The sequence below is a fragment of the Lissotriton helveticus genome, chromosome 5_1 (genome assembly GCF_964261635.1).
Source record: "Lissotriton helveticus chromosome 5_1, aLisHel1.1, whole genome shotgun sequence".
NCBI classification, from domain to species: Eukaryota; Metazoa; Chordata; class Amphibia; order Caudata; family Salamandridae; genus Lissotriton; species Lissotriton helveticus.
In genome coordinates, this window is record NC_136065.1 from 842389847 (window position 1) to 842404299 (window position 14453).

General features: G+C 41.6%; 1 protein-coding gene across 3 annotated transcripts in view; it reads right to left on the reverse strand.

Moving 5' to 3' along the window:
- Positions 1-14453, reverse strand: part of LOC144753407 (uncharacterized) — a 211230-nt gene that overhangs the window by 21713 nt on the left and 175064 nt on the right. For all 3 annotated transcript variants that reach the window (XR_013594343.1, XM_078641107.1, XM_078641106.1), the window contains one exon: positions 10157-10269. Coding sequence is in view for 2 of the 3 variants with exons in the window: in XM_078641107.1 (XP_078497233.1) it covers positions 10157-10269 (113 nt within the window). In the remaining variant the exon portion in view is untranslated. The remainder of the gene's footprint in view (positions 1-10156; positions 10270-14453) is intronic.

A 14453-nucleotide genomic window follows, 5' to 3' on the forward strand; every position in this document is an offset into this window, starting at 1 on the left:
TCATGGGAACAGTCCAGCCCGAACTGCCAAGCCATGTCTTCCCTGGACCGGAATCAAGCATCCTGGGACCGGTTTCTGGCTATCAGCCGTCTTCAGCCAGGATAGCTTGACTCCATTGGCTTAGTGAGCATGGGACCCACGTCTGGGCATACCCTTCCCACATAGGGTGAACAGCAAAACACACAAGATGATGGACGGAATGTTGCACAATGGCAAAACATTCACCCACAGTCTGAACTGGGGTGGCTTGGTGAGCAAAATAACGATGGATTAAACCCAGATCTGTGACTGGGGTTGAATGTTTTGCCATTGTGCAACATTCCGGCAAATCAACTTGTGTGTTTTGTTAAATTTAACTAACGCCAGTAATGGGAAGAATTGGATTAAATTCTGGCAATTAGTTAAATGGAGTAGTGGAGATCAGGCCCACACTAGTTAACAATGTACCACCTGATATCTGGGTAGAGCACTATCAAGCCCAATTTGCTTCCCCGGAAAGTACTTCAATTGAATATCTTGAGTTTACTACTGAGGCTGTTTTAACATTTGATACAGGGGAGATAGAAAGGGTTTTGGATGGGGTTCCAGCAGGGATGGCACCTGGCCCGGATTGTATCCCGGCTGATATTTACAAACAAGATAGGAAGAATTGGACTAAATACATCCATATAATCATAAATGCCTTGGCCAGAGGTGCTCCAATACCTGACACTTGCTGTGGGGTCGAAATTATTCCCATATATAAAAAGAGTGATCCTGCCTGTCCTAGCAATTACAGGCCAATAAGCCTAATTGATACTCTACAGAAAATTGTGGCTAGACTTGTGCTAGGTAGAGTTAATGAATGGGTAATAGATCAGAATATATTATCTACCTATCAAGCGGGCTTTCGACCCCACGTCAGCACCATCGACCAAGTTTTTAGATTTATGATGATTTATTGGAGTACAGTGATTTTAGCAGGGGGGACCCTATATGCAGCATTTGTTGATTTAAAATCAGCATTCGATTTAGTGCCTCGTCATAAGCTATGGGATTCCCTAAAGGAGGATGGGATGCCATTAGAAATCCTAGGTTTTATCATTAAATTGCATGAGGCGAATTATGCCCGGGTACGGTGGGGGCAACAGGGTGAATTAACTGATCGCTTTCCAGTTAATAAGGGAGTGCGGCAAGGGTGTGTTCTTGCCCCTACCCTATTCTCCTTGTTTATAAATAAGGTCATCATATATTACACTAATTTTCCAACCGATGCTACAACTCTAGTTGGTTCAAAGGTTCCACTTTTATAGTTTGCAAACGACACTTTAATCTTGTCTAAAACTCAATCTGGTCTGCAACGCGCCCTTGATAGATTTACTGATTTTTGCAACAACCATGAACTTGTAGTTAATGTTGACAAGACCAAGTTCATGGTGTTGGACAAACATAATTCTATTAAAGGCAGAGTTGAAATGAATAATGCACGTTTGGAACAAATAGAATACCTTTACATACCTAGGACTAACTATGGGTAGGAGTATGAACTGGAAATTCCAGTTAGAAGCCCTAGTTCTTAAGCACAATCAGTTAGCAGGAGCCCTATTAAAAGAACACCGATTTTCATATACTAAACCGGTGGGGTCGGCTCTAACGATCTATAATGGGAAAACCAGAGCACCTATAATATATGGTGCAGAGCTTTGGGGGTTCAAAAACTTATCTCCCCTAGTTCTTGCACAAAATAAGTTTTTGAGATCACTAACCACCCTCCCTCAATCAACACCCATTAAGCCCCTGCTGTAAGACTTAGGCTCTACCTCATTTGATAAGGTTGCGGGATTTAGACCCTTAGCGTACTGGAGGAGGCTTTGAACAACACCCGAGTTGGCACCTTATGCCAACGCACTAATGTATATTAGGAAAGCCGATTTATCTTTCAAAAACTAAATGGCTGCAGAAGATTAAGGGCAATCTTGATGATATGGGGCTTAGCCACCTGTGGGAAGACCCAATAGGGAACTTATTTCCCTACAAAAATGAGTATAAAGTACTCTTTTGGGATATGATTAGTAAGAATACCCTGTTGATGGTATGCAGTAGCTCCCTTACAGGTATTTTCCTGGAGCACAAACTTGAACGGAAGCAGAAGCCTATTGGAAACTTATCACAAAACCAGGTGATAGGAAACTATATCATTTGATTTGATTTGATTTGTCGATTTGTAAAGCGCGCGAATGCCCGCGGGCGTCTTGGCGCTATGATAAATCCTTCCATTCCTTGAGCGGTGTCTAAAGTTATGCAGAGAATAGCCATGTTTTAACTTCCTTTCTAAAGGATTCTAAAGATGGGCAGGTTTTTATGGCAAGAGGTAGCTGATTCCAGGTGCGTGCTGCGTGTACAAGGAAGCTTCTACTGCCCCAGCTTGCTCGTCTAAATCTGGGAACGGTAATTAGCTTCAGTTGGCCGGATCTCAGAGATCTCGTTGGTTCATATTGTTTCAGATGATATTTCAAAAATTGTGGTCCTTTTCCCTGAAATGCCTTATAGGTCAGGCATAGTGCTTTAACACCTTGCCTGCTAAGGCAATTCCCCCCCTGCGCTGAAAGTCCTAAAAGCCTATTGTTCATGACAATGTCAGCTCGTCATAAGCACAGGTCCAGTGTACTGCATGACGAGCTGACCTTGTCATTAGCATAGAAGGGGTTAAATTTCACCCTCTTTGCAATTGGCAGCCAATGCAAAGTCTTTAGTTTATGGCTAATCTGCTCAAATTTAGGTATGCCTAGAACCAGTCTGGCTGCTGCATTTTGTAGACGTTGTAATTTGTCTATAACTTTTGTCCTAGCTCCGGCATATAAACCGTTTCCGTAATCCAGTCTCGCCAAAGCTAATGCTGTTACTACTGTTTTACGTGAATCCTGTGGTAGATATGGAAGTAATTTTTTTATCATTTTTAGAATATACCAGAGTGTTGAAGACAACTTACTGGCTTGGGCTTCAAATGATAAATTCATGTCAAGAGTGAAGCCCAAATTCTTCACTTTTTCTGATGATCCTGGGCATCTACCTAAGTCCTTGGGCCACCAGGTGGGGGACCAGATGTTTGTGTCACCCCCTAGTATCATCAACTTAGAGTGGGCACCCTTCCGGTAAGACCCTTTATGGCAAAATGGAATAAGGCTCTAGATATTAACTGTCCCACGTGCCCATCCCTGGTAGAGTCGATAGCCCATGTATTATTCGTGTGCCCAGCATACAAGGGTCCGCGTCGCAGGTGGCTTAAGCCGTTGTGTTCCAATCTTGATACCAGATCATGTATGACAGCTTTGCATATCTTTGCATATCCTGGTAACAAACACTCGTACAGACATTGTTATTGCCATGGTGAAATTTCTTAGCTGGACCTGGGTACTGCGAATAAAAAATCTGGAGGTTGCTCTAGGAACTACATCCACTACTTGATCATGCCCACTGGTAAGTGGGCATCCCCATGATAGAATTTGTAGAAAAATGATTTTATATGGATTCAATTTTATAGTTATTTCCTTTAAGTAACTGTTAGGAATTTTTCGATAATGTTGATTTTAAATTTTGTGAAGTATTGTATGATTTTAGGGGGATATTTTATGACACTTTTTATGGTTGTACTGTGTTTATTATGATTGAAAATTTTTGAATAAAGACTAACTGATGATGATGAGTCTCAACAGTGGGTTTACACAGGCTCTTTAAAACCAACAAGGTGGTCACTCAGCTTATAAACGGCCGCCGTCACGGTGCATTAAAAATGCAAAGTATTTATTAAAAAAGGGAATGGAAAAAAACAGTACCTTAGTCGTTGTTATAAACCAAGAGACCTGACCTAGCCCAGCCTCTGTCGGCCCTTGACGGGTGCAGAAGTGTGCGCTCTTTGCCTAGGCACGTTCCTGGGTGCCTCCCGCGCTGCGGGAGCCCAAATCCGCTTAAGAACGTGCCTCCTGGAGTGGGCGTGGCTGCCGCAAGCTATGCTGAGGCTTGTGGACGGACCCCCTTGTCCTCGTCAACGGGCGTCCCGCACTGCAGGAGCCCAAAGCAGCTTCTGCACTGCGGGAGCCCGAAGCAGATTAATAACGCACCACCTGGCATGACATAATTGGCCTGGGCGGCGGCTGCCGCGAGCTGTGCTAGGGCTTGTGGTCCTGCCCCCTTATCCTGGTCAATGGATGACCTTGTGTATTCCATCCTTTAGGAAGAAGGAAGGCAAGTAGCAGTAGCTTCCTCTCAGTTTCACACCTTTGGACAAAATGAACTGCTTGAATATCATATATCTATACAGGAGCCAAGCATGAACTGGTCCACCTCACTCTATTGAACATCATCCCTAAGAAAGATATAGAAGGTACTGGTATAGGGTGGGTTGTTGAAGGAGGTACTGGACAATGGGGTTCTGATTTCCAGCCTGAAGGTGCCACAAGATATGCGGGAGACACTGCATCAGCCACGGTCTGTGCAGGTAACAGCGGTTGGACGGTATAAGGGGGTATTCCGAGGGACGGTGCAGAGGGAAAATTAAATAAATAATACATTTGTCCTCTGCATCATCCCTTACATGTCCCCACCGCCCCACCGCTGTTACCTGCACGGACCGCGGCTGCACTGCATGACTTGGAATATTACAAAAGAACTAAAATGTATTCAACTATAACATAAGAAGACTGGTTACAACCTACTATGGTAACACTAGTAGTGCCAGGATGTGTGATGAAACAAATTTGAGACATATTCAACCTTTGCCCTAATATACATAGATTGCTTCTGAGCTGTTTGTAATATTTACAATCATTCTAATGCAAATGTTTCTTAGACACATGAAGGCATATTTATCAGTCCCTTGGGCTTCTGTAGTGTCAATTAATGTGACGCATCGGTGGGGCAAACCACAAAGTCATATTTATGAGGCCTTGCAGAGCCAGTTTGATGGCTTTGCATGGCCTCATAGATATGACTAAGGCAAGGCAGCGCAAATTGCAGCTTTGCCTTACTCTGTGCTAAGGAAGCGTTCCATGGGCACTGCGGTGGTGTTACCACACAACACCCATGGATTTTCGACATTTCCCCAAATTTACAAGACCATGTAAACCTGGAAATGCACCAAAACATTGCGCCTCTTAGGGGAGGCGCAATAAGGAGAAAACACTTTATTTCTCCTAGTCGTTTCCTATTTCCATGGGTGCTGCATTGTGCAGCAGACATAGAAAGCGGAAATAGCCTCCCAGGATAGTTTTCGTGCAGGAAGGTACCCCAACTTGCACAAAAACAATCCTGCCAACAACACAGGCACCCTTGCACCATGGTGCAAGGGTGCCTGCGTTGGCAATAGGCTGCCAAAACAGCATCAGTGCGGGGGTACAGGACATGAATACAGTGCATTCCTCCCTTTTCACTTTGATGTAGGGAAGTACAGCAAGGTGAGTTAGTCAGCTGCCCTACTCCAAATCCCCATAAATGAGGCTCATAGTGTATTTAAATAAATATATCATAAACTACCAACTACTGTTTGTGTGGACTGATGTCAGGGGTTTAGGGCACTACTCTATGCGTACCACCTGTGAATGAGAGATTCTTTAACAGGTTTGTCTTTCTCTAAGCACTCCTTTTCACTCAAGCTGAACTTAATTAGGGTGGAGTGAGATACATTTCCTGGATCTTCTGTTCTACAAAAGAAGTGTAATTGTCTTCTGGGGCTTAGGGGATTTAGTGGGTGTGACCACAATAAACTGGGGGTCACACTTCACTGGGAATGAATGGTAGCTGTTTCTGACAGACCCATTTGACAGGGTATACAATCTTTATAACGCAACTTTTACAACGCACTACCATTACAACGAAACTTTTACAACGCAAAAACGATTACAACGCATGTATTTACAACGCATGTTTTTACAATGTAGGTACCTTTACAACGCATACCATTACAACGTAAGTATTGGTAAGTATATAATTATAATTAAAATGTTATATGTTTGGGTTTTTGGGTAAAGGGGTATTTTTAGGGTTCAGGGTAAGTTTTGGGTTTTTGGGTAAAGGGGTATTTTTAGGGTTCAGGGTCAGTTTTGGGTTTTTGGGTAAAGGGGTATTTTTAGGATTCAGGGTCAGTTTTGGGTTTTTGGGTAAAGGGGTATTTTTAGGGTTCAGGGTCAGTTTTGGGTTTTTGGGTAAAGGGGTATTTTTAGGGGTTAGGGTCAGTTTTGGGTTTTTGGGTAAAGGGGTATTTTTAGGGTTCAGGGTCAGTTTTGGGTTTTTGGGTAAAGGGGTATTTTTAGGGTTCAGGGTCAGTTTTGGGTTTTTGGGTAAAGGGGTATTTTTAGGGTTCAGGGTCAGTTTTGGGTTTTTGGGTAAAGGGGTATTTTTAGGGTTCAGGGTCAGTTTCGGGTTTTTGGGTAAAGGGGTATTTTTAGGATTCAGGGTCAGTGTTGGGTTTTTGGGTAAAGGGGTATTTTTAGGGTTCAGGGTCAGTTTTGGGTTTTTGGGGTACAGGGGTACAGGGTAAAAATAAAGTAAAATTAAATTTAAATTAAATTAATTAAATTAAATTAAATTTCATTATATTAAATTATATTAATTTCAATTAATTTACAATTAAAAAATTAATATATACTTACCAATACTTACGTTGTATTGGTATGCGTTGTAAAGGTACCTGCGTTGTAAAAACATGCGTTGTAAATACATGCGTTGTAATAGTATTTGCGTTGTAAAAATTTCGTTGTAAAGGTATGCGTTGTAAAAGTATGCGTTATAACGTCATATATCCATTTGACAGTTCCAAGCCAAAGGAAGACCCGTGAAAGCTGTCCAGTGCCTTTCCTGGTGCGCTAATCCTAGCTAGGTGAAAACTTGTCAACACCCCTACCTTTGTGGGCTCAGATGCCATACAATGTGTAAAAATGTGGATTGGGCCTTTGGAGTAGGGTCCAGAGGAGGCAAATCGTTTCTCAACTGGTTTACCCTCATGCAGTACAAAGTACACTAAAGTTACTTTTCCAATAAAGATATCACAATTCTACTACCACCAATTAATTAGATTTTTGCAACTACAGGAAAATCACTTTTACTTGTATTCTAGCATTTTACCAGGTGGAGATATGAAATAATTAATGTATTGATAGGTAGGTCTGTGCATGGTAAATGCACCTTTAACTACACAGTTAAAACGCTTTTTGGAGATTGCAACTTGAAAGGTAATACTTTTCCAGTATCGAATAAGCCATTTTTATATACTGAGCACTCTGACCTGTAAAATTACCAGGCATAATTTTGGGGTGACTTCGTTAATATACGGAAAATATGTTTTCCTACATGGCAAAGGCACTTTTACTTGCCATGCATTACCGCTTTCCTTTTAATTTATAGCCCAGCCAGAACATTATGGTACTTCCCAAAGCTTTTCACTTTGTCAGATATGTAGGTGGTATCAATGCCCACTGCAGCCCATGTGTGACATTTAAATTCCAAGCCATTGGTGCATTTCTTGTGCTTTTTAGTAAGGCCTAAGAAATGTAAATAAGTCAATGATGTGAAACCAATGCACCTTTCACAATATAGGGGAAAAGTGAGCTAAGCCGGCAAAAAGCAGACAGGGAAAAAGTGGGGAGATCACAAAAGAATGATATCCTTTCTCACACCCAATAGACATACCAGGTACTTAGCGGAAGTGTGGGATTGCTGGGTATGTGACATTTTTCTTCGGCTGATAATATCAGTCTTTACGAGGATGAGAATATGACCAATAACATGAAAATCAGTAGAAGATGCAGTAGAAATACACAGAACCATGTAATTGCTCTACACGCTACAGGCTTTACTGTAGAGGCAAAAACAATATAAACCTGGGTTTGTTATCGTTTTATGTTTTCCTGGAGACTTGGGGGGCGGGGCCAGAGGGATAACAGGCACCCATGGGAGTGGTATGCACAGTTATCAATCCACTTGACGGTTTGGCCAGCTGCCAGAGATTGGAGACAGCAAAGCACAGGCTCCGGGTCTCCCTGGGAGCGCAAATCCTCGGTGCTCAGGCCAATCCTGAAGCTGCTCACAAGTATGAGAAGCAGCTTCAGGATTGGTCGCAGGGAAGGCTGGGATCCTCTACCTTGCAGTGGAACCACAAGGAGCAGAAGACAGCGATGTGGCAAGCTGCAGGCAGCAGGTAAGTTTTTTTCCCTGTGTTCTTCTGCCCTCTCCCCCCGCCCGCTCCTCTCCTCTGACACCGGCCATTACTGTTTGTACAGAATATATAATATTCTTTTTCTTTTTTGTTACCCTGCTGGCAGGGGGGAGACTCTCCTCCACCAACTAGTTCCTTTGGTAGAGGCAAAGCTTATAAGTTTGGATTAGGTTTCTGCTTTGACTACCAAGAGAACTACATTTTAGGTGCAACCTTTGCATGCCAGTTAAGTGAAATAAAATGCCTAAAGCATCCTCCCTATGTGCAGGGTTAGTAGATTGGCCTTTGATTGAAAAACTGTGGCTGCTTGCTCTGATTTGCCACGGTTACACCAAGCAATGCCTCATTGATGCATAGAGGTGCAAAAAAGGACAGTGCTACTTGATCTGAGAAAAGGGCACATTTCCAGCATAAAATACCTCTTACCGTTTCGCTGGTGCGAACCTGCAAACTCTTAGTAAATCTGGCCTTCAATGTGCAATAGTATTCCTGCATTCATGCAGGCATGCAAGACTACATACATTCAGGTGAGATAACACCTATGAAATAATTAATGGAATGTGATGTTTAATGCCAACTTTCTGGATGGGAATATGGGAACTGAAGAGGAGTATTTAGAAATTCAGTCTCATTAGTGTTTGCATCTGTGACAGATAGAGATACTCTTGTAGTTCTATCACTGCTTATTCATTATGGTTAAAAAATAGTCAATAGGAGATAATCTTTCGAACCTGATGTATATTATGAATACTGAAACTCAAATGATTGACTCTGCCTCCACCTCCGCCTTCTTTAACTCTTGGGGTAGGTTAGCAGATCTGCAGGTGGTTCCTCTGGGGGACCCTGACCATAGTCCCTTGGCACTAAGATTGCATGGACAACAAATAATTGGATCGGATAATGCAGATGGAAATAGATGTGTGCTTTGTTAGCAGGTAGCTGGGAATCGGAAGTGTCAAAATTCAGAAGCGGTACATTATGACACAGTGACCTTCTAGCATTGTTAGATCAGGAGTGGGATAACTGGCTGGAATTTTGCCTTCAGACCATCTCTGTTAGAGATCCTCTAGGCTTATGAGACATTAATAGCTATATCTATTAACCTTTTAATATGGTAGCAGAATATGATTAATCAACATTCATTGGGAGAGTTGTTTTGATCAGAACTGCAAGGCAAACAAAAGGGAGGAGCATGGACTGCTAAGGGTTAAGGGAGCGAGATTGGGACTCGCACTGACAGGCAAAGGATCAGATTAAGGAACCATGCATTCGGAAGGTGAAGAAAAACCCACTTATGGCTGTGGGCAAGTGTACAAGGGAGAATATGCCTAAAGGATTCTAAAGATTATTGCAATTTGGTAGCTCAAGGGAGCACATTTTGAGAGTGACAGACTGCAACAATGGTTTTGCAATTGTGATGGGACTGTTATGGCCTGAGCAGTCTGCCTCTATTCTGTCCATGTGCATCCTCATAACTTTGCTTGGGCAAAGCTCTACCACATCCCCAAAAAGCCTATTACATGGTCTGCCTCGGTGTCCCGCGCTACCTGCAAAAGAGGATCCATCTTTTAGTCTTCGACAATCGTAGTGTTACCCGGTGTCCCTGGACCCAGATTTGTCCTGACCCCTGAGCCCTTAATTTGTAATCTGGAGTCCTGACCTGATGCTTGTGCACTCACAGGCCTTTAGTGGTCTTCATTGTTTAAGTCTTGCAAGGATTCTACCTCTTATGGGACTTGCACAGGATCTCGAAGTCTAGAAGAGAGAATTTGAGAGACTTGTGCATGGTAATGAGGTTTTGTAAGACTGCTACAGGACTTTTATACAGGATTGTGTAAGATTGTAAAGTCTTGCAAAACTTGGGCAGGCATCTTGGGAGTTGCTGTATTCAAACCATGCCCTTTCGTCAGCTGTTTGCTTGCCATTTTACCTCTGTGCTAGAACATGGTTGCTATTTAGATTTACTCTTACCTGCATTGATCCCGGTTCCTGTATTCTCCTGGCACTCCGCCTGGAATCCTGAACTAGTTCTAGTTGGCAGACTTCAAGTCCATCTGAGATTGTGCTGTATAGCATTTCAACTTCTGAAAAGAGAAGCACAAAAGAGATAACATTAAGGTCAATTCACCAGACTCTGCTACTCTGCAGTATAAAATGCCTGGGTTCACTGACATTATTTTAGGCATAACAAAAGTAACAGTCTCACTTTTCACAAAACTGTAGATGAACATGTTTTCTGAACTCGCATACTAACAGTAATCCTTAAACACAATCCACAACTGCTATAATATATATATATATATATATATATATATATATATATATATATATATATATATATATATATATATATATATATCACTGAAAAAAGATAGGTTTCAGGGACGATATAGTTAGTTGGACATTTGACTCATATAAAACTAGAGAAATTCCCCAGTTATAGTTAGTTGAGCTAACTATAACTCACGTGCCCGCAATGCACTGCTGATGACGTCACATATTACATCATTCATGACATGGTCAGTGACATCACTGATGACATCTCAAACGACATCACCGAATACATCATCCAGTAAATGGGTATTTCTGCAAAGTTTAAATATTTTGCATATATATCTATGCCAAGGTGTATTGAAGAATGGGTGGATTTAAAAGGGCCTAAGGGGATTATTTAGTAGGTGTGTGACTGACTGTATAAGTGAGTGATTGAACGTGTCTTACTGAATGCATGGGCGTGGACTGGGGGTTGGTGCAGACCGGAATAACAGGCGTGGAGGCCGAATATATTTCGCTGCCATGGTATCCCCATTCAGGTGCCGCCCCTTTGAGGTGAGTGGTGTTTCCCCTCCACAATGGGTTAGTGACTAAACTGTGTGCAAGTCTGTATTAATCTCTAAGTTGGTGTGTAAGCGGCTGCATGGGTTGGTGAGTAGCTACATGAGTGTCTATATGGGTTATTGATTTGTTGTCTGAGTATCTGTATGGGTGCCTGAGTGTCTGTGTGGGTGGGTGAGGGGTGTGACTTTGTGCATAGATGTGTGAGTGATTCACTGGGTGTATTTATTTATTTATATGCTTGTAAAACGCCTGAGTCAATTCCCGAAGGGATATCTCTGCGCTTTTTGCTTGCACTGGACAGTTTGCTCTGGAAATACATCTTTGGAAGGGAGGGTAGGCTAAGTTTATGACAGCATAAAAAGGTGTGTTTTAAGTTTTTTCCTAAATGATTCTAATGTATGGGTTCAAGAGTGCATCTGTGAAGGGCTGTATGGGTGTGTGAGTGTGTGTATGGGTGTGTTGGTGAGTGAATGAATGTCTCAGTGGTATATGTGTGAGTAACTACATATGGCAGTATATGTGAGTGTTGGAGTATATAAATGACTATACATGAGAGTAAGTTATTTGAAGAGTGGGTGTATAAAGTATGTGTTAGTATCTGCATAAATAAGTGATGTGGTGTGTGTATAAATAACTCAGTTGGTGTGTATAACTGTATACATGAGTAAATGAGTAGATAATGCAATCTTTGCATGACTGACTAAGTGTGTGAGAAACTCTATGGATGAGTGTGGCTGTATGTATAGGTGTATGAGTTCATATTATAATACTGTATTGATGAGTAACTGCATGTATAAGTCACAGAATGTGTGTATAGACCTAGAAACAGTCGATGGTATGTAGCGTCTGGCATTGTTGTGTGTACGGTTTCAAAAATAGTAGTCTGTATTTTAGATTGGGTGTATCAAAGTTTATATTAGAGCATGAGTATGTGCATCAGATTATCACATGGATGATGTCATCAGTGATGTCATTTGAGATGTCATCAGTGATGTCACTGACCATGTTATGAGTGATGTAATATGAGACGTCATCAGCAGTGCATTGCGGGCGTGCAAGTTATAATTAGCTCAACTAATTATAACTAGTGAATTTCTCTGCTTTTATATTAGTCTTTTTCTTACCTATAACGTCAGTAAAATCTATGTTTTTTTAGTGAATTCCGAAGGTTTTTTAAATGTTAATTTCATATTTTAATATTTATAAAACCTATAATTTTTCTAATTAGTTTGAATATTTTGCAACTCTATTATCCTTTTTTTTAACTTTAAAAATTATGTAATGTTTTATATCTTCCCTCAAAAATATGTATATAATTTTTTTTGGGGTGGGGAGAAAACTACAGTCCTGCACTGGTAGTCTACCAAGCTCGATCTGCACACGAATCCTATGCACCACATTTAAATGATGCGCATTTCGTATCCGACGGGTTTGTGGCAAAGCGTCCCGCGTAACAACATATACATATGAACCAAAAGCACAGGTGCACCACACAACAAAAGTAGATCAATAAGAACAATTATAAAGTCCATATCCAATAGGCAAAGAGAGAGGATTCTTCAGTTTTTTCTATTTATTCCATTTTCATTTTACATAGAAAATAGAGTCCGGTTGTAATGACTCAACACACAGTACAGCCCACGCGTTTTGTCCTAGTGCAGAACTTCTTCAGGGCACTGGATGAAGGTGGAGTCAAATGCCTCCATGGGCTGAGGAGGACATAGAAAAATACTGCTTATAGGCTGTGTTCCCGTCTGGCAAAATATTTTAGTAAGGCTTTGAAGCCGTCTGTATACAGGCCACAGCTAGTCAAATAATTGCAGAACTCAACCCAAAAATATGGAGTCCAATACCGCCACCTTCTAATTGCAAAGATGTTCAGATTCAAATCTTTGGAGTGTCATATAGAGGTCTAAGGATCGGCGGAATCACCAATTAATAAGAAGAAGGCTTGTATAGTAAAAGACACTGCTGGATCTATAGTATATCCAGGTGAAGGGAAATCCCATCATCAAACAGCTCTTCGCTGATAGCCACTTTAGGCAGGAAAACAAGGGCCACTGGATGAAAACAAGGGCCACTGGATGAAGGTGGAGTCAAATGCCTCCATGGGCTGAGGAGGACATAGAAAAATACTGCTCATAGGATGTGTTTCCATCCGGCAAAATATGTTAGCAAGGCTTTGAAGCCGTCTGTATACAGGCCACAGCTAGTCGAATAATTGCAGAACTCGACCAACAAATATGGAGTCCAACACCATCACCGTCTAATTGCAAAGATGTTCAGATTCAAATCTTCAGAGTGTCACATAGAGGTCTAAGTATCAGCGGAATCACCAATTAATAACAAGAAGGCTTGTATAGTAAAAGACACTGCTGGATCTATAGTATATCCAGGTGAAGGGAAATCCCATCATCAAACAGCTCTTCGCTGGTAGCCACTTTAGGCAGGAAAACAAGGGCCGCAATACGGTGGTTGCGATCAGCGAAAAACACTGGGAAACGTTGCAGCAACGGTACTACCTCGAACATATGAGGTCACGCCAGCTGCTACTTTGGTATGCAACGGGTACGCACGCACAAGCTGCGCGATTACGTCATATATGTATAAGGTCGCGCCCGCTTCGTGTTGCGTATATGACGAGTGCACGCTGCCACAGCCTGTGTTACGTCATAGATGTACGGTGTCGCAACGCATATGCCATTGCCTCATTTTTTTTGTCCCAAAACTATATCTAAATAAGTGTATATGAGAGCAAACGATAATGAAAAATATTTTAAACATTTATATATTTCTAAATGTAATAAACATATATTATAGTAAATATATTTTCTCAAAATCACGTTGGGTGCAGTCTCCTTGCGCACTGAGTGCGCGATTGCTATGTGACCATAGAAAGAAGCATTTCATTAGTTCATAACATTTCCCATTGTAACAGTTGGAAAACGTCACCCATTTTAGTCAATTTCTGTACTGCATTTGATGAGACACACCTGTTCTGCTTAGAGAGCTTTTTTCTAAACTTTTTGCAATGTACACATATCTTACACTACACAAAACATGCAACCCTCATCTTCATCAATATTCATACTTTGTAAAGTAGCCTCCCACCTGTGATATCCATACACCTAAAAGTTACATAACCAAAGTTTTCTCCACTACCGGAGGTAACATGGTTGCATACGCTGTCCACAGTACAATGTAATGTACTATGGCCCAGAGGCAGTATCATGCATAGATAATGAACACACAGATAGATAGTGGAAGTGGGTACGGACACGTGCGCTCGACTCCTTTTTATTACCAACTACACATATCCAGTGACGACTGTGTTGGATGCGTGTGGGGTGAGTTTAAAGCAGCCCTGAGGGAATGGTTGCTGCTAGCATCAACTACAACAGTAATCTTTGGATCACACACAGAGATTCAA